The sequence below is a fragment of the Pseudopodoces humilis genome, chromosome 11 (genome assembly GCF_049639895.1).
Source record: "Pseudopodoces humilis isolate 2021_Gansu_Grassland_sample_001 chromosome 11, ASM4963989v1, whole genome shotgun sequence".
In the NCBI taxonomy this organism is placed as follows: domain Eukaryota; kingdom Metazoa; phylum Chordata; class Aves; order Passeriformes; family Paridae; genus Pseudopodoces; species Pseudopodoces humilis.
In genome coordinates, this window is record NC_142210.1 from 10420879 (window position 1) to 10435697 (window position 14819).

At 40.5% G+C, this 14819-nt stretch overlaps 1 protein-coding gene across 3 annotated transcripts; it reads right to left on the reverse strand.

The window, feature by feature from the left end:
- Positions 1-559: 559 nt before the first annotated feature.
- Positions 560-12200, reverse strand: SLC16A14 (solute carrier family 16 member 14). Of its 3 annotated transcripts, none has more exons than XM_005527052.3 (7): positions 11773-12200; positions 9988-10085; positions 7468-7694; positions 6914-7212; positions 5949-6092; positions 4256-5248; positions 560-2692 (listed from the first exon to the last, which is right to left on the reverse strand). In XM_005527052.3, exons 4-7 carry the CDS (start codon positions 7173-7175, stop codon positions 2544-2546), a joined length of 1548 nt encoding a protein of 515 aa, XP_005527109.2. In that variant the 5' UTR covers positions 7176-7212; positions 7468-7694; positions 9988-10085; positions 11773-12200; the 3' UTR covers positions 560-2543. The 3 variants fall into 3 exon arrangements, with proteins under 3 accessions (XP_005527109.2, XP_087917179.1, XP_087917178.1); XM_088061053.1 differs by having other exon boundaries at positions 7468-7698; XM_088061052.1 differs by lacking the exons at positions 7468-7694; positions 9988-10085; positions 11773-12200 and having other exon boundaries at positions 6914-7268.
- Positions 12201-14819: the final 2619 nt, after the last annotated feature.

Below are 14819 nucleotides of genomic sequence, written 5' to 3' on the forward strand. Positions count from 1 at the left end.
ATGGCTTATAGCAGATGTTGTGGCATTATCATTTATAGAGGCTGATTAATAAATAATTTGCAATTGACTAGGTTTATGATCCAAGTATTAAAAACAGTGATTTCAGTATTTGGATACAATAGATTCATATTTGAAGAGTGTGTAAAGAGTTTACAATTTTTAATATGCCAACTACTAAACTTGAATTTTATAAATTGATTAAAAAACTATGAATACAGGGTTCTTGTATAATTCTGTTTCTTTATAAACCAGTACTTTAATACTTAAATATTCACTGATTTAGATTAAGGATTTTTTGTTCTACAAATATATACCAATATGCTGGAAACATCCAGTGATTGTTGATCTTTAGGAATAAGAAGCACTTCCATATATATTCTTCCTCTTGTGATAATTTCATTTTAGGATAATGACAAATACAAATTTATTATGTGTCTAAAATACTATGCTAACTTAATAAATGAACAGAAAGTGTATTTTTGGGTAACGTAAGTTTATTCCCAAGATATGGCCCTGTAAGGACCTCTATAGAAAGATTTATATAGAAAGATATCACAAGTGAACAATATACTTTTTATTACTGTAATATGCAAATAAAGTTGCTTTTGACAAAAGACAAAGAGAAGATCTATGTATGAAGGATGCATATCTTTCAAAGAAAAAAAAAAGCAAATTATGAAAATTATCACTACAATATATATTTCACCAATAAAAAATAGTTCAGTTCAAATGAGCCATCAGCAGCATTCCCACCAAGAAGACATTTAACCTGTAACAAAGAACTGATGTGAAAATTTACATGCACATTTTCTCCAATAACAGAAGGTGATTTTAAGAAGTTACTGACTGTGTGTTCACACTGTGTGCTGCAGTTCAGTGCCACCTTAGTTGTCTTAAGTGAGTTTTAAAGGCCATACATAACTACCCTATATGATTCCACTGATGTAAATCTTAAAGTAATTCAGGGTTTCTTAAGGTATTATTTTTTAACTTGGCTCATTTCAGTGATCTTTAAAAAATACTTTAAAGTATGTCCCTGCCAACAGTTGTAGAAGTGCAACACTAAGAAGCTGGTGAATTGCAATATAGAACAATACACATTCAGAACTTTTTGTTAACCAACCTTGCAGCTATAAAGAAGACCGGGATATTGTTACTGTTGTGTACTGTTGATATTGTTGTGTACTGAATTGTTTCCCAATAGTTCTTCAATATAATTGAAGAGTTTCAATTGCTTTCTAAGGAATTCCAGTAGCATGTAGCAATATTAAACTAAGAACCTGATTTGTCATGCAAAGAACTTTCATAAAGCTAAGAGGATGAAAACTTACAATGGTTCTTATTTGATAGGAAAATTAACATCAGACTCACCTCTCAAAGCTGAGAAAAATATGCCCCATACCACAAAACATCACCTTCTGTGTTGGCTACCAGATCCTTAATGTTAAGAAAATTTATTCGAATATTTAAAATGTTTGTTAGCTATTCCATGCTCTGTAGTATTCTAATTTTCTAGTGAATAAACTTCTCAAACATGATGAATCTTTGTCAGTTCATGCTGTACATTACAAGCAGCAACATAACTGCTCATATGTGACAGAGTTTGTGAACAATTAAATTAAATTATAATAAAATTCAGTGTGCTGCAGTAGAGTTCATTCCCCTGGAAGGAGTCAGTGGCAATGTTATTAAATTCTACAATAACTCTAATTAGGTAAAAGGGCCAGAGAACTCAAACTCTTTCTGGAAACATTTTCCAGTCACAATGATATTTTCCATATGTTTCCTGTTTCTGCATTTACGGGTTTTTTACTTCAGGTGCATTTAGTGTCACAGCATTTAAAATGCAGCCTATGTACTGAGGATGGCTACTTTAGATGCAGTTGCTACTTTAAAAAAAATCTAAAAATCATTGAAGTAGAATCACAGAATATACTGGGTTGGGAGGGACCTATTGAGTCCAACTGAATCACTTCAGAAATACAGGAGAACTTTTCTTCAGATTTGCATCACAGAAATAGCAATTTTAGTATGCTGAATTAATGGAATTATTATAGTAGCATTTCAGCAGTACTTGACTGGCCAGGCAAGAAATACAATCATTTTCTTATGCTCAGTAACTAATCTTTCATCAGATTGAATACATAGTAGAAAGGACTTTCATAAATCATTCATGTCCTGACCACATTCTCTCACAGGACTAGTAAATCAGAGTAACTGCACTGCAGTCAATGGATTTTCACCAATTAATGGTGAAAAATTAAAAGAGAAGCAAGGGTAAGGGTTCTTAGCATTTTTCTAATATTAAAATACTAGCAGTGTGCTTTAAATCACTGTATTTGATAGTTCTAAAGTAAAATATCTTAACTAATTTTAAAAGCATATTTCAAATAATTTATAAGCATTATGGAGCACATTTGCTTTCCATTTAAGTGCAGCTAAATGTGGTTGGTTCTATAAGAAAAACATCTTCAAACTGTCACAGAAGAGAAACATGAAAACAAAAAAGTTCTGTAAAAAGAAAAAAACTTCTGGAATTTGTTCTATACTTGTGCTTCTTCTGTAGATTTTTCTCTTGGCTGTTTCTTTTGAATACAAGGTTGTATAAGTAAAAATATTATTCCCACCATGTATAGCAATCCAGCTATGTAAAAAGAAAAATCGTATTTTTGTGTGATGTCATAGATCCAACCTGGAAAATAAGGACAAAACATATTTGTTACAAAGCTTGACAAAAAAGTACATTTTGTAGAAAATACAAAGAATACTTCACATTTCTTTCATGACCTTTCTGTCAAATCCACAGATGCTTCATGGAAAAATATATTTTTTAAACAAGTTATCATAGGTCTGATTTTAAAATCGACATTTTGTAATCCCAAACCAATTAGTTCCTCCTCCTTATCACTGCCTCTGTAAAATGCCCAATACTGGTTCAAATGCTGTGCCTTGTGCAAGCAAACACATTCCCCATAGCTGTCTCCAAACCTCGCATACCAATAGAAGACTGTTCAAGAGATACAATCTCAATACTGCAATGACTCTCATTCCAGCCTCAATTCCTTTGCAAAAACACATTAAAGTTACTTCTTCATTAAAGAAGTTACTTATTCATTACATCGGGAGGGTTTGACAACCCAAATGAGCAAAACTGCCTCACGCCACACTGGCTGCACTGCGATGTACCCACAAGATCAGAAGCTCTCTTTATATCAGCTACTTGCTTCCAATTTGCTTTGTAACCAAAGACCAAATACAGGGACATTTAGGTTTAGCACAGACTGGGAGGTGCTGAGGGAACGTGGCAGAGTAAAACACTGCTGCTTTCAAGGGGCACTGAGCGAGCTTTCTTCTTACTCATGTCACTCATCTGGTGGTGGGGAGAGAAGGGGCTCTCACTTCTCTGGGCTGCTCATGCTGCTGCTGCCTTCCCTTCAGCCTAGAGCTGCCCCTGGCTGACCATGGCCATGACTCCCAGGATTTCTCACAGCTTTCTTCTCAGCACCACCTCTGGAAAAGAGAGCTGGAGTCTGATACAGTACTGACAATCAGTACCCGTATCTCTTCTGTACTCCCCTGCCTCTTTCTATGAGGAAATTTATAATGAATGTCTGTTTAAACCTAACTCTAGGGATAGCATACATACACTCTCCCTTCTGCTGGGGATGGCAGCAAAGAGGTTATGAGCAGTGGAGTCCCCAAAGTAAGTATTTCTGGCTGAAGGAAGGCAAAGCAAAGTTAGTTAAATCAACACGTCAGTTGGCAGTTTGGAGTGGGGACACCCAAACACATAGTACAGTCCTTGGGGTAATGCTGTGGTACAAACAGCTGCCTACCCTGAGAACTAACCACCATTTCTTCATGTGGGTAAAGGAATGAGAATATGCAGTGCATATAGTATAAAAAAACATGAAAAAATAGGTTACACCTTTCCCATTAAAAAAAAAAAATAAATAAAGTGTATGATAACTATTTTAAGGAAACATACCATTGTAAAGATAAATTGTAATGGATTTGGGGTTATATCCAAGAACTGTAATTTGTAATATGAGGGCAGTGAGCTGGAATCCAGCAGATGTGACAGTAAATCTGTACACTGTAAAGCTCAATGTTATGTCCATTCTGGAGCAGCTATGATTTTGTTAACTACACATGCTCATAGCATAAGAAAAAAAGTTTAATAAAAGTTTAATAATACGAAGAGTCACACGGTCATTACACAGACATCTGTTTGTTAGCAATTTGAACTCTTTACCTGCAAAGGGTGGTCCAAACAAAGCAGATATTCCATTGGCACAAATGATGATGCCATAGGCATTTGCAAGGTGTTCAGTTCCAACTAAATCTTCAGTCACAACAGGCATTAGAGAAAAATAGCCACTAGAAAATCCTATTAGAGCACAAACCACAGCCAGGCCAACATATGTCTGCATTAGTGGCAAAGTAAGAATGCAGGCAACCAGGGTAAAGTTAGCCATGAGGAAGACATTCCACGTGCTGATGCATGGGAGATCAGAGATGATTCCAAGGATCACTTTACCAAAAATATGAACGATAGCTATAATGGATGTCAAAGGAAATACATTGTCCTGCCTAGATAAGTTGTACTGCTTGACTATTTCTGGAAGGTGAATAAAGGGAATGACAAAGCTGCTATAGGCAAACAAAGCCCAAATTATAAAGGCCACAAATACTCTATTGGTAAACAGTGATGCAGCTCCAAAGTAGCTGGAGTACCAGAGGGCAAAGCCCTTTCTGACTGTAACTGTCAGCTGGCTCACTGTCTTAAAGAGGCGCAGTCCATACATGCTCCTTCCACTTCCAGATTTACCTCCAATTTCTATGTGCTGCACACTGACAAGCACTTCTTCATTTGTTACCTCTTCTTTATTCTCTGGTTCTTCACCAAGGACTCCATTAGATTTTATAGTCTCTGTAGAATGGGACAGAGCTTTTTCCCGATGTTCTTCACTATCACTTCTCACCACATATTTTTCACAGAGGTCTTTGGGAGAGAGTGGTCTCATAAGTGCCCCACAGACACAAAGGTTCAGGGAGATGGCCCCCTGGATGAACATGGCATTCCTCCACCCAAATTCTGTGCAGAGGTACTTCATTAAGGCAGTCATTAGGAAAGCTCCAAACCCTGTTCCTGTGGTACTGAGCCCTTGTGCAAGTGCTCTTCTCTTCTGAAAATACTGCCCTACCATGACCACGGCAGGCAGATAAACCATGCCACTTCCAATGCCTAAAAAAAAAATAAATTAAATAAATCTGAAGTTTTTGCCAACAACGTAAAAAGCAGTAAAAGAGCTGAATGCCTGCCTGCCCGTGGGAAGTAGTGAATGAATTCCTTATCTTTGTTTTGCTTGTGCATTCAGCTTTTGCTTTATCTACTAAACGCTCTTTATCTCATTTTTACCTTTCTGATTCTCTCTGCATCCCACTGTGGGAGAGTGAGTGAGCAGCTGTGTACAGCTTACTTGCCTACCAGCTGTAACCCACTTCACTCTTTAAAATGGGTTTGAAGCAGTGCAGTATGTCATAATTCAGTATTTTATTAATGTGGAGCAACTTCTGGAGAAAACATTTGTTATTCTTTCCTATGACAAGGAGAGGAGTTAGCTAGATACAAACTTCATCTTTAAATTTTACTTGTCAGAGTTTCAGTTACAGCAATTCCCCTAATTAAAAATGTCTTCTAATGTATTCACTTGGGTGAAAATGATAAAAGTACCACCTTCACATGGCAAATTTAAACAACAACAGAAGTGACTGGGCCCAATTCACTGAGTAAATAAGTTTCCTAAAAAGATAACAGGCTGTTAAAGCGTGAAAGCAGAGCTGGAATAACTTTACAATCTACCTTCCCTATTTACTCCCTCAGATAAGCTTCAAATGAATCAAAAATAATTTAAAGAACCTTCAAACATTAGTGCAGCTCTCACCAGCTGTCACTCCAAAGGTGAGGAAGAGGTAGTGCACATTTGAGGCATAGGCACTCAGTATCCAACCCAGAGCATTCAGTATCCCTCCAAGTATGGCTGTCGTGCGGCACCCACACATGCTGATGAATAAACCAGTAAATGGACCTGGTAAAAAACATGAAAGAAATTATAAATTATTTATTTCATTCCTTATGCTCTAATAATTTTTCACCTTAAGTTTCTTAATGTTTGAAATAAAATGTTAAAGTATCAGGCAACTTTTGCAATTCAGTTTATTTTTCATATTACTTCTTAAAATCATGGAAAGAGAAATACAACCAACTGAATAAATACTTAGCAAATACCTGCAAGACCTATAATCAAAGTTCCTCCATGAAGAAGGGACAGTTTAAACAGAGTAATAAGCTGAAATACTTGTTCCCAGTGCTGATGCTGTGTGAGTGCAAGATTTTTTCACAAGTAACCAGAAGTTAAGCATTTTATCTGGTTTTCAGTAGAATAATTTAGGCAGTTATTAAACATAACTTTTTCAGTCTTCATTTAGGGAATCATAGGTGTGTATGTACACATATACACAAACATTTCCTCCAGATATTATTTTGGGTTAATCCAACTACAACTAAAATATTTTCATTCAGCTGCCAAAATGAAATATAAACCGTGCAAATTCAACATTTTCTCCTTACAGATAGAGTATGGAGAGGACTCCAAGCTTCGCAGATCATGTTTCCTTAATTCTAGTCAGACCTGGAAGTCACAGGCTTCCTTTCCTGCTCATGCAGTCTCCTGGACTGTCTTCCATTCCATTTTCCCTGTTATTCCCTTTTCCCATCTAGACTGTAAAATTTGTCCTGGTGACTTTAAAAGGTCAGCTTGGGACAACTATAAGGAAATACTTCAGGGATGAATGGCAAACATATTCTAAAAATCTGTATAGTTTTAAAATATGTGATGCTTGCACATACCTACAATAAGCGTGATGCCCATGCTGAGGGAGCTAACCCACGCTGTTAAGCCGCGACTCTGATTAAACTCTTCAAGCCATTCCATGTTGAGTATTCCAAGGGCCATTTGGGAACCCATGATGAGTATGTGCACAAGGAAAGAGGAAAGTACAATCATCCAAGCCCATCCTCCATCAATGTTTGGGTTAGGTTTAATTGGCTTACTTCCAACTTTTGAGTCATCTCCAAAATCATATCCAATATCCTCTCGACTAGCATACATTTTCTCCACAGTATTCTGAAGCAAATGCAGTAAATACCTAAAAAATACATACAAAATAATCAGATTTTGCAGTTTGGTTATAGCGAACACCATAAATCACTATCATATTTCACCACCATGGTTAGTGCAGTTGTAATGAATACTGTGACTTCATTATTCAAATGTAAAATGCTTAGAAAATTGTCACATTCATTTATTTATTTGTGCAACTTGTTATTATGGCTGTCTGTGCAGGAGTATTTACAGGCTGACAGTAGGCTGCATTATTTACATTACCATACATTTTACTTACTTTTAGGTGGCTGAGAGCCCTCACTCTTCATGGGTTGACTACAGTCACAAAAAAGACTGGTCTCTCTCTGTACATTACTTCTCTGTGTCACCTTCTGCTGTCCTGGTAAGATGATGTGCCTTTGTGTTCAAGTTCATAAAGCTTGGACAAAAAAAGTGAAATCCTGAAGCAGCAGGTAAATGAAGTTACCACATCTTTTCAGAGGAAACCAGTTTGGGGATGCATTTCTTCCTTAGCAGTGGAAGCACAGAATGAAGACAGCAAAAAATAAGGAATTAAGATACTTAATTTTCAAAATGTTTTGTTTACATAAATCACAATGAGGCAACTGCTACTACCTCTCTGGAAAGCTTTTTATTAGAGTCAACATGACAACAGTTTGCTATTATGCTTTCAGTTTCCATAATATTAATTCTTATAATCCTACTAAAAACAAAGAATTCTTCCAAATTAATGTCAATGCCTATCATAACCAATCTGAGTGGCAGAGTTACATGCATAGGTGTACATAGGATCAGGCCACACTAGCTTAATTTGATTACTTTGATTTATTCTATTGTTACTCTAAATGAAGATTGCAACATAAGGTGAAAATAATTTGAAAATCACTTTCAATTGATTAACAGTCAAGGTGCAGAATCCAGTCTTCCCTCCATCTGATTTCTGCTGCAACAGATTCAAATCTCACCCAACTGTGGTGCACCACAGTTGTTTCCATGGAGACTAGAAATGCAATGATACAACTTAACAGAGATGGTAATTTTTTGTCTTTTTCTCCAGAGAAGTAAAAAGAAACATCAGCTTCAGGACAGTGGAAAGGGAAAAAAGTATCAAAAATTGTTTTAAAAAGCTCATTATGTCTCCTGTGAGCCATCAGAATGTGTGCCTCTGGGTTGGCTCCTCACTGTTGCAAACAGGTAGCGAACAGACAGATCCAGATTCTGTACCAACTGAAAACTTGTCTTTAAATACATGAATACATTTTGCTTCTCAAGTTATGACCTTTCAAAATTGTTTTACTTTTTTTTCTTATTGCTAGATAAACACACAGAGAATGCCCTGGGGCATTCCACAGTAATCTATAGCTTAAGTCAGAGCTGGCCAGTCCCAGACACCAATGAACACCTGTTGATACGTGCAGCCTCTCCAGCCTGGCTGCTGCCTAAGTTCCCTTTGTAATATTAAGACACTTGACACTTGCAGTGCAGTTAATCGTGTAACTAAGGGCAGCTTGAGCGTGCAGGTTCTTCCAAGAGCACACTGATCTGCCTCACACATGAGCTGCAGCTAAAATATGTTGCACTCCTGGTAGTAAATTTTTCATAGATTAATGTTCTTAAGTGACTAAATTGTCATTAGCTCTAACTTGGCCATGGGAGGTATTGGTGACACAGTGAGGAAGAACAAGAACTGTGCACATTTAACATTTGCTGCACAGGCAGATAAGCTGGGATCCATTGATGAGTTGCCAGTGGAAATGGATATTGAAATGCCTTCCAGGCTTTTCCTTTCCAAATTGGGAAACAGAGAATGGGAATAGCGCTTAGAGGTCCTTCTAGAGATCCTGCAGGGTGTTTGAGGCAGGACAGGCAGCAGGGGAACAAGTCACAGCCATTTGGTGGTGCAGACTGGTTTTTTCACCATAAAAGGACAGACTAGTCACAATTGTTGAATTATATTATTAATTAAATTAAGGAGAACAGCCTTAGTCATAATCATACTTCACCCTTCCTCTGCAAAAGGTAGGTCTTAAAGATGACATCTCAACCCTTTCCTGATAAAGTACTTGGAGCCAGATCCTCTGTTGCTGTAGGTTACAGGACTACTTACAGAGGATTCAGCCCACTCACCAGGCAGAGAGAGACTAGGTGCAAAAAGGTGATAAACACAGTGAATAATCATGCTAATGGGAAATAATGAGACGAGGCATGAGAATGAAGGAAAATCTGTTGCACATGCTCTGCATAAGATTCATGAATATGTATGAGGGATATTACAGTGCATCTTAGATAATGGAATACAAAATTATGTAACTGAAGATTCAGAGTCAAGATTAATGTAAAGCCTCACCTTTCTCCCTTTTACTTTTGACTGGTTTTGTGCACACCTGAATCCTGACACTGGATACAAAAAAATTCTTCTTTGGACAGGAAATAGGCACATCTTTTACATATTTTAAATTATTTGAAGAAAAATAATTGATATTGAGCTGCAAAGTTATGACACTTCTCTTTGCAGTCTTGCTGACAGAACTGGCTTAGATTGAGTAGATGCAAGTTAACGTCATGCTTGTATCAACCCCCACAGATCTTCAGAAAATGCATATATTTTCCATTTGAACCAAATTCTTGCTAATTGTTACTTTCATCCTACTAACTTTTCACTAAGTCACAAGTTCAGAGTGAACACACTCGGAAGCCTCTCAATCTCTGGATAAAGCAAGGATTGGATGCCTGGATCCCCTCCCCAGGACTGACTGATCGTCCTATGGTCTGTTGCACCCAGGAGAAAAGCACTTACCTGCCTTCAACCTTCTTCCCACACAGCATTGCCAAGAACAGGCTCATGAATGGCAGAAGACCAAATTAACTCTTTGCAATTGGGAAATCCTAGAGAAACTGTAATGAAAATGACAGCAGCTGATTTGTAAAGCCAGACAGTTTCCCCAAGAAGCAAGACAGGGAAGACCCACTTACAGTAACAGTGTTTGTATACAGCTCCTCAGAAGGAATTTCTGAGGAAATGTTTAAAGGAAGGAGAATCTGGATTCTTATTTGGTCACCTGGAAAAGGACAAGTTAATTTTTTTTTCCCAGAAGAGCTTTTTAGACTATATGCGCACAAAGCATGCAGAGCTCTAAGAAAAATGGCCCAAGCGTTAGTGCCTGCAAAGATGCTGAGCATTTTTGAAAACCTGACTCATGATCTATTTTAGGGACAAATGCAGGTGCTGTAATAAGACTTAAGTTAGCAGCAAAACACCCAAGTTTCATGTACCATCAGTGGAGATATGGCTTTCTAGCTTGTAGTTCAACTAGATCACGGAAGAACATCTGCTTTGCTATAAAAAGTCCATATGATGAATAATTTACATCCATTTGGTCAACTTCTGCCAGCTTTTGACTGAGTCAGTGTTAAAAATTATAGAATAAAATTGTACTTTAAAGGCAGTTCCAATTGATAACTCATAAATGCATCATAACTAGTAATGAGTTTTACTTTGTAATATTCCCAGTAAAACTGCCACATGTAATTATTTGGTTGCTGAAGGCATATAGAGGAAACATTGCTAAAAACATGGTTTATTTTGGTTGTCATGTTTCCACAGTCTGACTTCACCTTGCTAACACGCCGAGCACTTCAGCTGTCAGCGACTTCACGGAGATGTGGACACCGGCCACCCCTGCCAGTCAGAGACCCAGTGCATAAAAATGCTTGCCCAGAAAGGAGCACAAGATCAGGGAAATTAAATGCTTAAAAGGCTAAACTAATTACCAGGATCACAAGTTTGCATAAGGTCGGCTGCAGTTCCGTTTCCAGACCGGGGATGATGCCCTGCTGCCCCTCCCTGAGGGATGTTTCCCAAACCCTGCTCAGGCGGCATCCCCGGAGACCCCTCTGTGCCCCGCTGTGACCCCCGCGTGGTGCCCCGTCCCCGGGGATAGCGGAACCGGCTCAGATAGCGGACAGTTTTCTCCCTTTGGAACCAAGGGAACGGGCAGCTTTCATCAGGCGTGCACCTTAATTTTGTACAGCCTGTTTCGGGGGTAGCCCGAAGGCAGGGGATGTACTTTTTTCTCCCAAGGGAACAGCTTTGGGAGCTTCATACGCCTTCCCCGCACTCGAGTTCGGTTCACCTACGCGAAGCAGAGCTGGGGCGGGGACGGCCGCCACCGCCCGGGCCGCAGGGCTGCCCCGGGAAGAGCTCAGCAGCGGCCGTCGGGCACCCCGGGGCCGGGGCCGGGGCCGGGGCCCGTCCCGCGGGGGCTGCGGCGGGGCCGGGCGGAGGGGGCGGCGTTCGGGGGGCGGCGCGGCCGCGGCACCGCCCGCCCGCCGAGCACAAAGGATGACCGCGAGTTACCCCGCTGCGGCAGCCGCGCTCCCGGCCCGCCGCGCCTCCGAGGGGCCGCCGCCCCGGCCCCGGGAGCCCCGCGCTGGGACAGCCCGGGACAGCCCAGCCCAGCCCCGCACAACCCAGCCCAGCGCGCCTCTGCCGCAGGCGGCGCGGCCGCTCCGCGTTTCCCTCCCGCTCCGGTGCTGGTGCCGCTGCCGTGTGGTGGCTCCCGGCTCCTCCCGAGGTACTCACAGCGTAGAGCTCATCCAGCGCCGCCGTCCCTGCGCGCCTCGGCGCCGAGCCCCGCTGTCAGCCCAACCCGCAGCGCTGCTCCGCGTCCCGGGACCCCGGGGGGCTGCTGCGGGCTCCGGTGTCCACCTGGCCCGGCTCCGCTCAGGGCCCGCCCCAGCTCAGCCTCGCCCCTGCTCGCCGCCCTGGGACTTATTTTCCATAGGAGTGCGGCACCGGTCTGGGGCCGCCTGCCCCCCAGGCAGCTCGTCCTCTGCACCGCCTTGTCTCCATTCTCTGCAATTTCAAATCTCCACGCTCTTTCATTCCTGCGATACCGGCTAATTCTGGTTTGGCGGAGCAGATTTGCAATCCTCTCACATGCACACTCTTGTGGCTGAATGAAGTTTATTGCTGCACAGGTTATGGCCGGAAATTTACATCCCAGAGAACTGGAGGATATGATCCAATAAAATCAGCCAGTATCGAGATTTTAACGGCCGTCGAATATGTTTATTTCAGAGTGGCTGGTTGAATTTATATATCCTAACCACCCTGACAGTGCAGCTTGGGAAGTTTCGCTGTATGGTACCTTATTTGCACAATAAATAAGTTTCAAAAATATTCCACCCTTGGGAGAAGAGATGCAAAAACACATTCCTTTCTCAGACCACTATCCACTCCTCAGTTGATCTTTCTATGTAACCTGACTAATCAGATTTACATTCTGCAATTCGTTGGTCTATTTGCAGGGAATATACCCAGGCTAAGGTGACTGTATGCTAGCACACATAACTTTCATTCTCAGAGATTCTTGATGTCCTAGCAGTGCACTGAATAGTATAAACAAAGGCTGTTCAAGAAGATATAAGAAGTATCTTGAGACAAGACAAAATGAGGAGAGGCCAAATGGAATATTTTAATGGTGTTACACATACTGCCTATGTGCAAAATGTGGCACAGAATCTGTTCGAGAAGAAATGGTCTGAAGAGGGTTAAAAATATGAATCTGGGGCTTTTAAAATATTTTTTCTACATTTTTACTTGACTCTTCCATCTACTGACAAATGCAAGTCTGATCTGTTCTTTTCATTAAAGATGTGCTGTTCCATTATGGATCTAATTTGTCAAATATATCAGTATGAAACACTTCTATCTGGGTCGAGTTCAAGTGGCAGACTATGAACTCTTTCTAGGACTTTGGTTTTTACATAAAACTTATGCTACATTCCATTGTAGTCTTCAAAAATAAATCCTTCTGCAGAATAAATAACTAGATTAGTGTCAGAGACTTGTGATTTGGTTTATTTATGTCTCCTTCATAAAAAAAATCCTTAGATTTCCATTTTAAAAGATTGTGATAGTGCATTGCAAATGTGCATCATTCTACAGTACATATGTTCCCTAGTTATTTAATCTTTTACAGTAATACCTTGCCCAAGAGTGTATGGGCAATGGTATCCTGGAATTTAATTTATAACTTGGCATTAGCTTTTTGACTGGAGTCTGGTTTCTTAAGAGGCTTAATGCTAGGGGCTTGGCACTTGAAATTTGCTGCTTATTGACCAATGTTATTACTCAAGTTTGAGACACATACACTTGGCTTTATGAATTATCTAACATGCTAACAGACTTTATTAAGTCTGACACAGAAACAGATTTGGCTGGCTGTTAACCCAGTGCCTCCAGTACCTGAGATGCTGCCTATGTGCCTAAATCCTTGTGCCAACAGAGATTTGATCTCAGGGAAGATTCACTCAGCTGTGTCATACTGCTTCAGCAGTTTTGGTTCATATACTGCAGTGGTTCTGGGCTATAGTCTTGGATTTATGTTGTCCCTTGGGAAGATGAGTATGTGTGTATCTACTTGAATTGTAACCGTTAAACTGTGCAGGTCTAACAGCAAGAGTACGAATTATGTTCAGTGAGGAAAAAAGTCCATTTTGTAAGAATGGAGAGAACAATCCTTCGGTATCAGAAAAAGTCTGCAGTTTTTAGTGAAGAAGAATAAGGTGTCTGATCCAGTAAAATAAGAGGTAAAAAAAGTCTGACAGAGTCTGGTACCTTAGAAATCTTAACTGTGTAAAATGCTTGGACGGCAAGCAGAGTAACCCCAACTAAAAAGGAAGAATGTTTTACTAGTCCCTTAAACATAAAGGTAATTAGATGTCATAGTATAACTTAGACGGAAAGAGAAATGGAGGGAGAGAGGGAAGAAGGCAGAAGTAGAAAGAACTGATAACTCAATTTCCTTTACTGTCTGGGGGGCACTGTGGCAGCATAGTCCTAGAAGTGGTGGTTGGAAGGGATCTCTGGGATACACCCTGTCCAGCCTTCCACTTGAAGCAGGACTGTGACCTGTGGTATTGCAGGTCAGTCATGGCCTTGCTTAAGCTGCCCTTGAAAGCCCTCAGCGATAGAGACTGGCCAGCCTTTCTGTGTAGCCACATGTTCCTGTGTGGCATCAACCATACACAATCACATGTATCCAGTCACAGCTCCAAGGACTCAGCTTGTGACTTTTCCTTCTGGTTTTGCAATTTGCTACTACTGATAAAAGTCCAGTTCAATAATCTTTGCCACTCCCCTTTGTGTAGTTTTAGATTGTTGTCAGATATCCCCTTATTTTCTTCTCTGCCAGGCAAACCAAGCCCAGCTTATTCTAAATCTCTTAACAAGTTGTATGCTGTAGGCCATTTGTCATCTCATTGGCCATCTGCATGTCCCTCTCCTGTTTCTTGACATCCTTCTTGAACTGGGGAACCCCAAACAGGACACATTATCCCAGGTGTGGACTCACTATCACTAAATAAGGAGGGATAATAATTTCCATTCATCTGCTGTCCATGCTCCCTTCCTAATGTAGATCAGACTGTGGTTCACTTTATTCACAACGAAAACACCCCGTTGGCTCATGTTCAGCTTAGCGTCCACTGTGACAGCCACATGCTCTTCAGCTGCTGCTGCTGCTCTGGCAGCCTGCACTGGTGCCTGGCACTATTCAACCCCATGTGTTCACTTTGCACTCCTCATCACATTTTGTAAGGTTTCTGTTGTCTCAGTTTTTAAGT